This window comes from Malus domestica, chromosome 06 (genome assembly GCF_042453785.1).
Source record: "Malus domestica chromosome 06, GDT2T_hap1".
In the NCBI taxonomy this organism is placed as follows: domain Eukaryota; kingdom Viridiplantae; phylum Streptophyta; class Magnoliopsida; order Rosales; family Rosaceae; genus Malus; species Malus domestica.
Window position 1 is genome coordinate 29,791,940 of NC_091666.1, and position 12,907 is coordinate 29,804,846.

At 36.8% G+C, this 12,907-nt stretch overlaps 1 protein-coding gene across 3 annotated transcripts; it reads left to right on the forward strand.

Moving 5' to 3' along the window:
- Positions 1-992: 992 nt before the first annotated feature.
- Positions 993-3,718, forward strand: LOC103437687 (protein LATERAL ORGAN BOUNDARIES). 3 transcript variants are annotated; one of them, XM_070823732.1, is made up of 2 exons: positions 993-1,486; positions 2,534-3,718. In XM_070823732.1, exon 2 carries the CDS (start codon positions 2,561-2,563, stop codon positions 3,158-3,160), a length of 600 nt encoding a protein of 199 aa, XP_070679833.1. In that variant the 5' UTR covers positions 993-1,486; positions 2,534-2,560; the 3' UTR covers positions 3,161-3,718. The 3 variants fall into 3 exon arrangements, with proteins under 3 accessions (XP_070679833.1, XP_008374399.3, XP_008374398.3); XM_008376177.4 differs by having other exon boundaries at positions 993-1,426; positions 2,547-3,718; XM_008376176.4 differs by having other exon boundaries at positions 997-1,426.
- Positions 3,719-12,907: the final 9,189 nt, after the last annotated feature.

Genomic DNA, 12,907 nt, shown 5'->3' on the forward strand with positions numbered 1-12,907 from the left:
ATTAATGTAGAGAATATAATTTGATTCTAATTTTTCTTTTTTAGCTTTGATACCTTTAATAACAGAATATTGACTGCAATTCAATTGAAGAAAAAGTAATTAAACACATGGTTAGCAACAATTATGATAATTACTTTTTAATTTTCATGTGTGTGCTATAGATAGAGGAAAAGTATGCGGGAGAAAGGAAGAGTGAATACAGGCAAAGTAAAGATGGTGGAAGAAATGTGAAAAGAATGTGTACGAAATGAGACATAAAATTAAAACTGAACAATTTCAAAGTTGTTTTAACTTTCAATTTAGTTTCTCATTTCCCTCAAAAACTTTTCTTTTATTTCTAACATAGAAAATAAAAACTAAAAATTAAAAATGTAATTGCAATGAACTAGCTCTATATACTTCTAATTCAGGCTGGAGCTACATGAGTAAATATTATTTAGTTAACTGCCACATATTTAATGAGTGTTTGAGTTATAAACTTAGTTAAGAATGTGCACAATTATACTTGTGGTCAGTTCATGGATGCAGCTATGATATGACTTTGGATAGGACTGAGGGAGTCTGAGAGATGTGATATTCAACCAGTATTTACAATTGCAGTTGGAGTGGCCTTATTGCTTACAAAAACCATTTTCTCGGACTTCATTATTTGTACCGCTGTTTGTTGGTGATGCTCGATATACATAAAGAGCTCTATATATTTACGTAATAACTGAACATTTTCTTTCTTATCTCTGCATATGTCTTCTTATTAGTTCGAGAAAATGCATTTAAAATAGTGCATATTACATATATGTTACAATTAGAATGTCCATTTGCTTATGTTAATTAATTATATTTAATTTATTGAATGTGTGTGTGTGTGTGAATGTCCATTTGCTTATGTTAATTAATTATATTTAATTTATTGAATGTGTGTGTGCGTGTGTGTATTGTGTGTGTGTTGTGACTGTTGTCTGAATAATGCATGAGATTAAAAGATGAGTTGGAATGAGATAGAGAGGAATGGGAGACATCCTTTCATCCTTTGATATTATTATTAGATGCAAGGTCATAGTCATTCTTTTTTAGTGTACCTCCCATTTATCACTTTGTCTTTTGCCTTCATTCCTTCTCATGTCCACTAAATACTCTACTCGCCTCTGACTCCTAGCCTCTCCCCCCATTACCTTTTGTCACTGCATTTTCAGCTGCTCTCTCTCTCTCTCTCTCTCTCTCTCTCTCTCTCTCTCTCTCCCTCCCTCCCTCCAATTAGGGTTTCCTCTTTCAGGTATATCTCCCCTCCAGTAACAAATCTTTGATGCTTTCTCCTTCAATTGGCTAAGGCTAGCTAGCTCATAAATATATATATCCTGGAAGGAGCTAAGAACACATACAGCTAGCTCTTAATTACTTGCAAGAGCTCCGCAAGGGAAAGAATAAAAAGGTATAAATTCCCTTTTTTATTTTTCCTTTCATCAGAGAAACGTATGTAGATCCCTGAAAGGTAAACATGTGTAACTTGTCCTTTAAATGTTAATTATATATATTCTACATAAATCCATACTGTGGTATCTATTTCTTTTGGAGGCCTGCATAGCCTAAAGGCTAATTAAATAGATATATAACTAGATCCTGTGGGTTTAGCTTAAATTCTATCTTAATTTCCATGTTAGTGGATCTTCACTAATTAAGATGTGTAAACATATCTATAATGGGTGAGCTTGCACTAGTCAGATCCCAGTTTAACTGATTAATTTGGAAATTAAGGATTTATGATATGATATGCTGATGACCTTATACATATAAACTTGCTCATGCATTATTTCAGTTCTGCTTCTAATTAAGTGGCCAAGTGGATGGTGGGAGGAGAAAGACGAGGGGAGGAGGGGGGGATGTAAAATTAATTAAGAATTAGAAAAGACAAAATTGGAAACCTAAATTAAGGAACCATGCAGATGGCCCTGCAGGGAGAGCGATCAAGGCAGCGATCACATGCAAGAATTAACTAAACTACCTTAATTTCTATTATTAAAATGGAAAAGACTGATGAGAGCCAACAGAAATTAATTGAGAATTTCCAGATTCAAGAGATAGCTCAGTTGCATGAATTAATTGAATATATATATATATATATAGAGAGAGAGAGAGAGAGAGAGAGTATACTGAGAGAAAGGAGATGGTGTTGGTGGTGGTGGTGGTGGTGGTTTGGATGAGAGATTATATACATATATATATATATATATATAATGTGTGTCTCTGTGTGTGTGGTTGTTCTGATCGTCCTTGATGCATTTAACAGATGAAATCTATATAAAAAGGGAAGTTAGAAACTAAGAAAAATAAAGGGAAATATAGTAAAAGTTTCAACTGAATTATATTTCTAATCTAGTTATTGTAAACAAAATGTTCACTCAAAAATAAGGAAGAAACGAAATAAATAGTTTTTTGGTATTAAAATAGAGAATATTTCAGTAAAACAAAATGTAGACATGTTTTTTTTTTATGTAAGAAATTAATGAGGGTGTGGGGTGTTAATTTGTTTAGATATTAGCTTTGGTGTGCAGTGAAATAATTTAAAATGGCATCCTCCAGCTCCTCCTATAACTCTCCATGCGCTGCCTGCAAGTTCTTGAGAAGGAAATGCATGCCCGGCTGCATTTTCGCACCGTATTTCCCACCAGAGGAGCCCCAAAAGTTTGCAAACGTCCACAAGATCTTCGGGGCAAGCAATGTCACCAAACTTCTAAACGAGCTCCTGCCTCACCAGCGTGAGGATGCCGTGAACTCCCTGGCGTATGAGGCCGAGGCACGTGTCAGGGACCCGGTCTATGGCTGTGTTGGTGCCATTTCTTTCCTCCAACGACAGGTCCAGAGGCTCCAGAAGGAGCTCGATGCCGCTAATGCTGATCTCATCCGCTATGCCTGCAATGAACTCACAACAACTGTGTTGCCTCCTCCTACTGCATCAATGGCCGGGATAAATTCGGTAATTCAGCCGAACATGGCTCCTCAGAGAAGGTTGGTTGATCATCCTTCTCATCATCATCAGTATTACCAACAAACCAGTACAACTACAACTAGTAATGCTCCTGGAGTCGCTTTCCCAGTACCTTATCTTCCGTGGAATGGAGGAGGAGCAGGTAGTGGTGGTGGTGGAGGAGGAGAGGGCAGAATGTGATTTAAGATTTGGGATTTTGAGGTTTGAGACCCTAGCTTTAGCTCATCACAATAATTGACAGAGGTAAATAAAACCCAATTCAGCTAGGGTTTGGTTGTGTCAGGCAGGTGTGGTATTATATAGATATGTTTACAAATTGTTGTAGTAGAACTCAGCAGGGTCTCTATGCCTAGCCTCACGTGTAGTAGTACTACTACTCTGATCTTATATATTTATATATAAGAATTTGTAGCTAGCTAAAGCCAAATAGATCGGCTTAGCAGTTTCATTGTTTCCCAAGTATAACTTGGAGTTGGTGGGTTCAGTGCTAGCTATATACCTAAATTACATATTCTTCTACCCAAATAAGGCTTCGGTTTAATCAATAATATTGGAGCATCTAAATATGGCGACTGTGTCATTAATTAGTAGTGCAACTATATGTGAAGATGCGCATGCCATGCAGGGTTGACATTCTCTGCAGTCACTAATGAAGTGTTTATATGTACTTAATAGCTAAACAGACAAAAAATGTGTGTATAAACATTAATTAGTATATTGATTAGTTCTTTTAATAAACTACTGATGATCATATAAAGACTAAAGAGGATTATTCTTGTGTGTGTGCCTAAGTATATAGAGGGGGTTAGTCCTCTTTTCACTATTCTCACCATTGTTTCTGCTGCTCCTTTAATTGCATGTTGTGATGAGGACCATTTTACATGTTTAAATAATTTAAGTAGCTCACTCATGCTGCTGTTTTTCAATATTATTTCATAAATACAATTAACCTAGCTAATAACCTAATCATGGTCCTATTTATCTAATGATCACAATTTTCATTTCATGGTGTAGTGTGCATGTGTGTTGGCCAAGCTAGCTAGCTTGAAACTTATTAAGGGTAACGCTAGGGAGATTAATAGTTTAAATCAAATTCTTTAAATCATATGACGTGATTGTTGATGATTAAATTATTACTTAAGTATTGATTAGTGTGCTTATTTTTTATTGGTAACAAATCGTATGATTTGTAAATTTGTTCTAAAAAATTTATCTACCAAACATTACTTGCTTCTAAAACATTAGCTAGAATTTTGGGTTTTTTTTCCAATAAAAGTAAAACTTCTTACAATAATTATGTAAGAGAAGGTATTTGAAAGAGGAACGGTGTGAAATTCAACCTTTTGTGCGTGCATGTGTTCCAACTTGTTTGAATTGTAGTGTTTATCATGTACTTGATAGTGTGAATCTGTTCCTCCTCCAAATATTAAATCAATTTGTTATATTTTTTGTGTATAGTATTAGGTATAGTTGCAGAGATATCTGAAACAGCACCACGTACAGTCTCTCCCTTATTGGATCCGATACATAAATTGATGTACTTGTTCTCTTCCAAGTTCCAACTTGTACTCACTCTTTCCCTCACTCATCTGCCCCAAAAGCTTACCAGCAGACAAAACAGTAAAACCTTGGATATAAAAAAGTCTCAACACAGTGCTAATATATTATCATACCCATCTCTCCCTCTGTCGTCCTCTCTCTCTCTCTCTCTCTCTTGTAATATTACTTTTTTATGATGATTAGCTTAATTACACTAACAAAATGTCAAATGTTCCATCGGGAATCTCAAAAAATATTTTATAAACCCTTCACAGCTGCTGTTGAAGCCCTGCAAAGCAATTAGGGTTTTTTCGGTCAAAGCAGCAATTAGGTTAGGGTTTAAAACGAATTAACTGCCGAAGTCAACGAAAGCATATTCTATGCTTTACTCAGCAAATTAAGGGTAATGCAACAACTTGATCAACTAGTGCAAAATAAGGCATCATTATATTTATATTACGATTAAACTTTCTGAGATTCGACCAAATATTGTATGATATCTGATGGAGAGAGAGAGGAGGATAAAGAGAGACATTGATTTGAATTTCCTTATGTTCTTGGACTAGTACTGTGAAATTCTTTTTATTTCATTCTCTCTTTCTCTCACATGCATACTTTGATATGTTTTTCGTAATCTGTAGCGGCACCAAACTTTCATCATCAAAAACACGCACACCAACTTTTCTGGTTCTCTCTTCACTTTTGACAGTCTTCTCACTCTCTCCAATATAACCACAAAAGCACTCATTAAAATAAATAAAATTAAAGAAACTTTAACGAAAAATTTTCGGTACTATTTATTTTAACGAATAATTATATTTTTATATTAAAAAATCAATCAAAATACTATTTACTTTACCCGTTATTTTGTCATTTTTGTTAAAACTCAAAGTTTTTAAACTATTTTTCTTACTTTTCCTTAAAATAAAACTTATCATTATCCCCCCCTCTCTCTCTCTCTCTCAAACACAAACAGAGAGTCCGAATGAATGAATGAATGAAAGGATGGTATCCGGAAGTGGGTCAGCTGTGGTTCCAGTGAGAGTCACGTCCATTGTCCTCCAACTATAATCGTCGCCTCACCTTTTTCTTCCTTGCAAATTTTGGGGCAACCAAATCCAATCTTCTTATCTCAATTCCACATACCCCATATTCAATAACTGTTTATACTTCATTAATAGATGAGTAATTGGCTAGTAGCCTGGAACCAATATATCAAGTACAGTACTTAATTAGCACACTAGAGAAAAAGTTCGGTAAAGGTTTTATCATTATCACATGATGAGTGAGTGAAGGCTTTATCATTATCACATGACGAGTGAGTGACTCTGTGCAATTGAAACTAAAGAAACTTTAAGTTTCATCATAAAATCAATTGTTAATATAGGAAGTAGTTCAATATTTATAAGCACATACAAGGTATCTTCTTGTACTGATGTGGGGATTAATACTCTCAACACACCTCTCACGTTTGACGAATTTTCAAGTCAAGCACTTGGACAACATAAATTGGGTGGCGTGAAGAACTTGTGGTTGTTGGGCTTCACACGAAGGACAACTTGTTTTGATATCATAAAGAAAGTTAAGGTTCCAACATAAACCAATTGACAATACGGAGAACAACTCAATTAATTATAAGTATATGCAAGGTCCCTTCTTTCTTACTGTGGAGATTAATACCCTCAACATGAGCAGTATAAGAAGAAAAAAATTAAGTATATTGTCTTTCACGTGGTGCTACTAGCTATTTCATATTTGTGCGTGTTATCTTTTAACTAAGCAATGTCTTCGACAACTAAGCTTTCTACGTGGTAGACAGGGAAGTTCTTAGACTCAGGTGTTTCTTGATTAGTACACTAGTTTATTGACCAAATATAGTCAAAATATCAACAAAAGGTCAACCAGATATACATCTATAACTGATACCAGCTTCTGAGTTTTGGTAAAATAGTCATCAAAACAACTCTTACCATTTTAAATAATCTCCCAAATAACAGATTTGTAAGGTAAGTATGATTTAGCTACTATATCAACTGTGGTTTGAGATGCTATGGTTAGTGGCGGATCCATAGAATTCTAATATTGGATGGTCTCAATATAAAAGTTCCAAAAAAAAATAGACGAAAATAAAATTGAAAATTTGAACGATAAACTACCAACTTTTCATTCATATATCTTTGTACAAACAACATTACAAGCTACAAAGACTAATTTGTCCACAAGGTTTCAAGCTCTGAAAACGTGTCATGATAGTTTTATTGTCAATACAAGAAAAAACGTATTTCTCAATGTAAACAACTAAGTTATCATTTAACCATTCATCCCCCATTTTGTTGCTGAGTAGATAGGATACTTAGGGCGGAAACGTCGATGTTTTATTGGATTGGAATTATCCAAATTTGAAGTTGAACATTTTGGAATAGAATTGTTTGAACTAATCGATAATGATTTTTGCTTGTAATATCGTTTCATACTTCTAATTTCTACACATTTTAATTAAGCAAATAAAAAAACATATAATTGATGAAACTAACATCGATCCAAACAATATCAAAAAATCATAACAAATCAACACTAACTATAATCTATTATGAATTTAAATTTCTCATCCAATACACATCGATTTTAACGTCCTATATGATAATTTTTGCACTAAAATACAAAACTTGCTTAAATTAGGGGATTAAGTGGTGGTGGTGGAGAAAAGTGAACCAGGTGTTGGTCGGGAAGAGGAGACATGTGGAGGCGTGGAGCAACTGGTGGTGGCCTATGGATTGGTTGGGTGTGGTTAGCCAATTAGCCAATTCGGAATTTGAATTGGGAATGAGCTAATTAGGGAAAGTGAATTGGATGAAGTCTTGAGGTTTCGGGTAGAGGAAAGAGAATAGGCTCTCTATCTTTTGTGTGAAATAAAAAGGATGAGGCTCATGTGGCTTAATTAATAAGAAAACTATTTTTTTTTAAATGGCTTAGCCAAAATAATGCATTGCTTGGCTCAAAACAACATTGTTTTGACTTAAGCCATTTGAAAAAAAGAAGTCTTTTTCTCTTTATGGTTTCATTTCATTTGCACAACTTAAATGCAGCGGTCGCTGTACTCTTCTGCTTCACCACTTGCATATCATACTGATGGTCCTTGAAAGTTCTCACAGCCTGGGAGCAAGCATGGCTTCCCAAAGTCGCTTTTTGCCATTTAAATTTTTTAGAAAAACTAATGAAAAAGATTTAAAAATTTTGAGTTTTAACTATAAAGATAAAATAAAGGGTAAAATAAATAGTACTATAATTGACTTTTTAGTTTTAAAATGTGGTTTTTCATTAAAGTAAATAATACCGGAAATTTTTCGTTAAAATTATATTTTTTATTTTTTATTTTTTATTGGGTTTGGAGTTTTCGGGTACAATATATATTAGTTCAGAATCCATCAACCATCAATCTTCTTCTCTGCAAAGACGTGGAAAAGAAGCAAGGAGCTAGTGAAATATGGCAGGAGAGGTTTTATATTATGCATTTGGATTCTCTGCCCTCCCAATTCGGTGCCCTCCCTGTGCCCTCCTGTTTGTGTGATCACGGTTAAGTCACGTCAATATTTTATATTACTATTTTTTTTGTCTTATTATTTTTATAAAAAACAATATAAAATGTTAGCATGGATTAACCGTGACCACACAAAACAGGAGAGCACGGAGATGGCACCGAATTGGGAGGGCAGAGAATCCAAGTCCTTATATTATTAGCTACAAAGGACAAATAAGACAACAGGACATGGGGCTCCTATTTTCTGCCCCCACCACAAATTCTGTATGTTCCCACCTTGATTCATTCAATTCATGAGTTTTACCGAAGTAAGAAGGTACTGGCACAATGCTATATACATGCTCAGCATATGTATATTTTAAGTTTAACTTAGGTTGTAACTTCTTTTTCACCTTAAGGACGGCATACACATAACTAATTAACTCTTGAATGTTTTGTGAATACATAAGTTATAGATTAAAGGGATAAGAACAATTATTTGATTATAGAGACCATTGTTGATGCACAAAATCAGTGGGGACTTTGGTACAACAGAAAATGTTAAGTTTGTGACCTTCGCTAGATTGCTCCGGTCACTAGTGTGGATAAGTATGTAAATGGATAGAGACAGGGAAGCAAACACAAGATGTACGTGGTTCACCCAGATTGGCTACGTCCACAGCGTAGATGAGTTCTCATTAATTGTGAAGGGTTTACACAAGTACATAGGTTCAAGCTCTCCTTTAGTGAGTACAAGTGAATGATTTAGTACAAATGACATTAGGCAATATTGTGAGAGAATGATCTCTATTTATAGAAAATAGTTTCTAGTTTCATTCTGACATTGACACGTGTCATGTTGTGATTGGTTTCTACTGTTGACACGTGTCGCGCTATGATTGGCTTCTGATGTCGACACGTGTCGCACTGTGATTGGCCTCCTGGTTGGAGGGAAACTCTTCTGGGTCCTTGACGGTATAATGTTGACCGGTGCTCAGTAGTTTTGGGATTGGTCAAGTATGGTACAAACAGTGCTCCCCTAAGTTTCCGAGTGAGGGAAGCTCCTTGGTTGGGGACTTGCAAGATCCAAGTTATTGAGTAATCACAAAACTTCTAAGTACCGAAGTGTGGTATCATTTTCACTTGCCTTATGTGTCTCATACGTAGATGTGGCATCTTCTCTGGAAGTACTTTTCCTCCATCCAGGGGTGATATCTTTAACCGATGAAGATGCATAAGGTAATGTATCAATTTCACTTGAAACTTACTTGTAGTTTCAGGCTTGGTCAAGTGCGATACAAAACCTTATAGTAGGAGTCCCCCAAGTCGCCGAGCTAGGAGATTTGCCGAAAGAGGTAACAGACAAGGTAAGCAATCAGACTTCCAAGTAAGCAACCTGGATCGGAGGTTCGACTTCGGCTTCCGGTTGATTGTTCTCATTCTCCTTATGTCGTAAACAGCAACAAGGATAAGGAGAAGCAAATAGAGAAGAGATGATATGAGATACTTTTTCTTTTGAAGAAGTAACTTTTCACAGGCTTATTCTTGAACTGGGCTGGAGGGTTTTCTGGTTTCCTCCAGAATATAAGGCCGACTTAAGAATTTGAGGGTCAAAACAAGTCCATCAAATCAATAGTGTGTTCGACCTTGATGATATGGGATACTTTTGCTGTTGACGAAGTAATAAATGAATTGGCATGTGTTCTGTTGCGCTTGTCTCCACATGCTTCCTTGTATCCTTCTCACTTGCCCTATCTGTTCCTCAGGCAGATGTGGTATCTTCTCTAGAAGTATAAGATGTTGAAGATGAGTACTCGAGAGCAATATCAGGTAAGTAATCAGGTAAGGGGTTCCAGGCAGTCAGTTCCTGACTAGAAGCTTGATTCAAAGTGCTGACTAATTGCTCTCTTTCTTATTGTCTTGCAGGTAAGAACACGGCCAAAGGAAAAGATAGGGAAAAAGCATGATATGGGATACTCTTGCTTTTAACTCTGATGATATGAGATACTCTTACTTTGGTGTGGCTTGTTTGCAGAGGTATTATCGGGAGGAAAATAAGTTGAGTATTTCGAGAGACTCTGCTGAGAGCGCCCTCTCGGATGTGAAGAAAATTTGAGCATTTTTTTTTATTTGCAGGTTTTCCTGGCTGTGGAGGATGGAGGTCGACATATATAGGAGTCTCCCTAACAACAAGCAGTAGTGCTATTCCTTTACCCTTCTTAGTCGTAGCAATGTAGTGGGAGCTGCAAGCTTCACGTGTTTTAACTTTGTTAGAGCACTTTGAAAAAATGGTATGTAGTATCTGGAAAGCTGATGTTGCGTGTGAAGATTGCAGACAAGCTTTATCCAAGGAAATCTAGCTCTCAAAGTTCATAAAGCAATGCCTCTTCGGTTTTCGAACAAGCAATCCTGTCGGGGATCTGGCTCTCGAGATTCGGAGAGCGATGCCTCTTCGATTTTTGAGAAAGTAATCCTGTTAGGAGTCTGGCTCTCGAGATTCGGAGGGCGGTACCTCTTCGATTTTTGAGCAAGTAATAATGTTATTCATTTACCCTTCTTGGTCATAGCAATGTAGTGGGAGCTGCAAACTTCACATGTTTTAACTTTGTCAGAGCGTTTTGAAAAAGTGGTCTTTGGTATCTGGAAAACTGATGTTGCGTGTGAAGATTGCAGACAAGCTTTATCCAAGGAAATCTGGCTTTCGAAGTTCGGAGAGAGGTGCCTCTTCGGTTTTCGAACAAGCAATCATGTCGGGGATCTGGCTCTCGAGATTCAGAGAACGGTGCCTCTTTAATTTTTGAGAAAACAATCATGTTGGGAGTCTGACTCTTGAAATTCGGAGAGCAATGTCTCTTCGATTTTTGAGAAAGTAATCCTGTTAGGAGTCTGGCTCTCGAGATTCGGAGGGCGGTGCCTTTTCGATTTTTGAGCAAATAGTAATGCTATTCATTTACCCTTCTTGGTCATAGCAATGTAGTGGGAGCTGCAAGCTTCACATGTTTTAACTTTGTCAGAGCGCTTTGAAAAAGTGATATGTGGTATCTGGAAAGCTGATGTTGCGTGTGGAAAGTGGTGCCTCTTCGAAATCCGAAGAGTGGTGCTTATTCGATTTTTGAACCAACGGCCTTGTTGCCCTTTCTTTTATAAGAACACCAATTGTGTGCAATGAGTACATTCATAAAGTCATTGATTGTTGGAATTTTACCCTTACTATAGAGATTTATTGCACCTCATTTCTCTTTCATCATTTCTGAGAATGTATGGCCCATCCGACCGTCGTTTTGACTTGAACTTTGGTGAAGAGGCAGTTATGCCTTCTCAAGAAAACATATGGCACCCATCCTTCTTATCCCCTACTGGTCCTCTTACCGTTGGGGACTCTGTGATGAAGAATGATATGACTGCTGCGGTGGTGGCCATGAACCTTCTCACTCCCAAAGATAACAGACTACTTTCCAAACGGTCTGATGAGTTGGCTGTTAAGGATTCTCTGGCTCTCTGTGTTCAGTGTTCAGGTTCTATGTCTAATATGGCCCAACGCCTATTTGCTCAAACCCGCCAAGTTGAATCATTGGTGGCTGAAGTGATAAGTCTCAAACAGAAGATCAAAGGGCTCAAACATGAGAATAAACAGTTGCACAGGCGCGCACATGACTATGCTACAAACATGAAGAGGAAGCTCGACCAGCTACAGGAATCTGATGGTCAGATTTTACTTGATCATTGTGGGTTTGTTCCAAAGGCATTTATTGCATTCGTCTTCTAGGGCTGTACCGCTTAATGAAGCTCCAAATGATCAACCTTTGGTGCCTCCTCCTTCTGGGGTTCTGCCTATCACCGAGGCTCCGAATAATCACCCTCTGATGCCTCCTCTTTCTGGGGCTCTGCCGACTGCTGAGACTTCTTCTAAGCAACCCTTGTGAAGGTTCCCTTTTGTTTGTTTATTTTGATTCATGTATATGTACATATTTGTAACTTATCGGAGATATCAATAAACAAGATTTGCTTCATTTCAACGTATTGTGTTAAATACACCAAGGCCTTCTTCACTAAGTTCTTTGAATTTTTCCTTTTGTTGAAACTTGTATGTTGAAGCTTTGTGAGTAAAGCATGTAGGTTGAGGTAGTGCTCCCTTAATTTCCCAAGTGAGGAAAACTTCTCATTTGGAGACTTGAAAAATCCAAGTCACTGAGTAGTCGTGAGACTTCCGAGTATCAAGGTGTAGTAGCATATGGTAGGAGTCCCCCAAGTCTCCGGTCGAGGGAGTTGACGAATGAGGCATTTCCTTTCTAAATGGTAGCCCAAAACTTCTTCTTCATATATATTTGTTATGAAAGTTGTTAGGCCCAAAGAAGAGGAAGCCTAGGCAATTTTTTTTTTCTTCGAATTTTCGAATTTTTGAATTTCCGAATTTTTGAATTTTTGAATTTTTGAATTTTCGAATTTTTGAATTTTTGAATTTCCGAAAAAAATTTAAAAAAATAAATATATATATTTTTAAAGTTTTGTAGGTGAGGCTTTGGTGTTGAAGCTTTGTAGGTGAAGCTTTGAGGTTGAAGCTTTGTAGGTGAAGCTTTGATGTTGAAGCTTTGTAGGTGAAGCTTTGATGTTGAAGCTTTGTAGGTGAAGCTTTGATGTTGAAGCTTTGTTGGGCACCATGAATTGATTTTGCTTCACACTATCTTGATCAAGATAGTGTGAAGCTTTTGTAAGTGAAGCTTTTGTGTTGAAGCTTTGTAGGTGAAGCTTTTGTAGGTGAAGCTTTTATGGGTCAAGCTTTTGTAGGTGAAGCTTTTGTAGGTCAAACTTTTGTGGGTCAACCTTCTGTGGGTCAAGCTTTTGTAGGTGAAGCTTTTGTGGGTGAAGCTTTT

Coding starts and splice junctions, on each gene's coding strand:
- LOC103437687 (XM_070823732.1), top strand. CDS start 2,561: ATGGCATCCTCCAGCTCCTCCTATAACTCTCCATGCGCTGCCTGCAAG.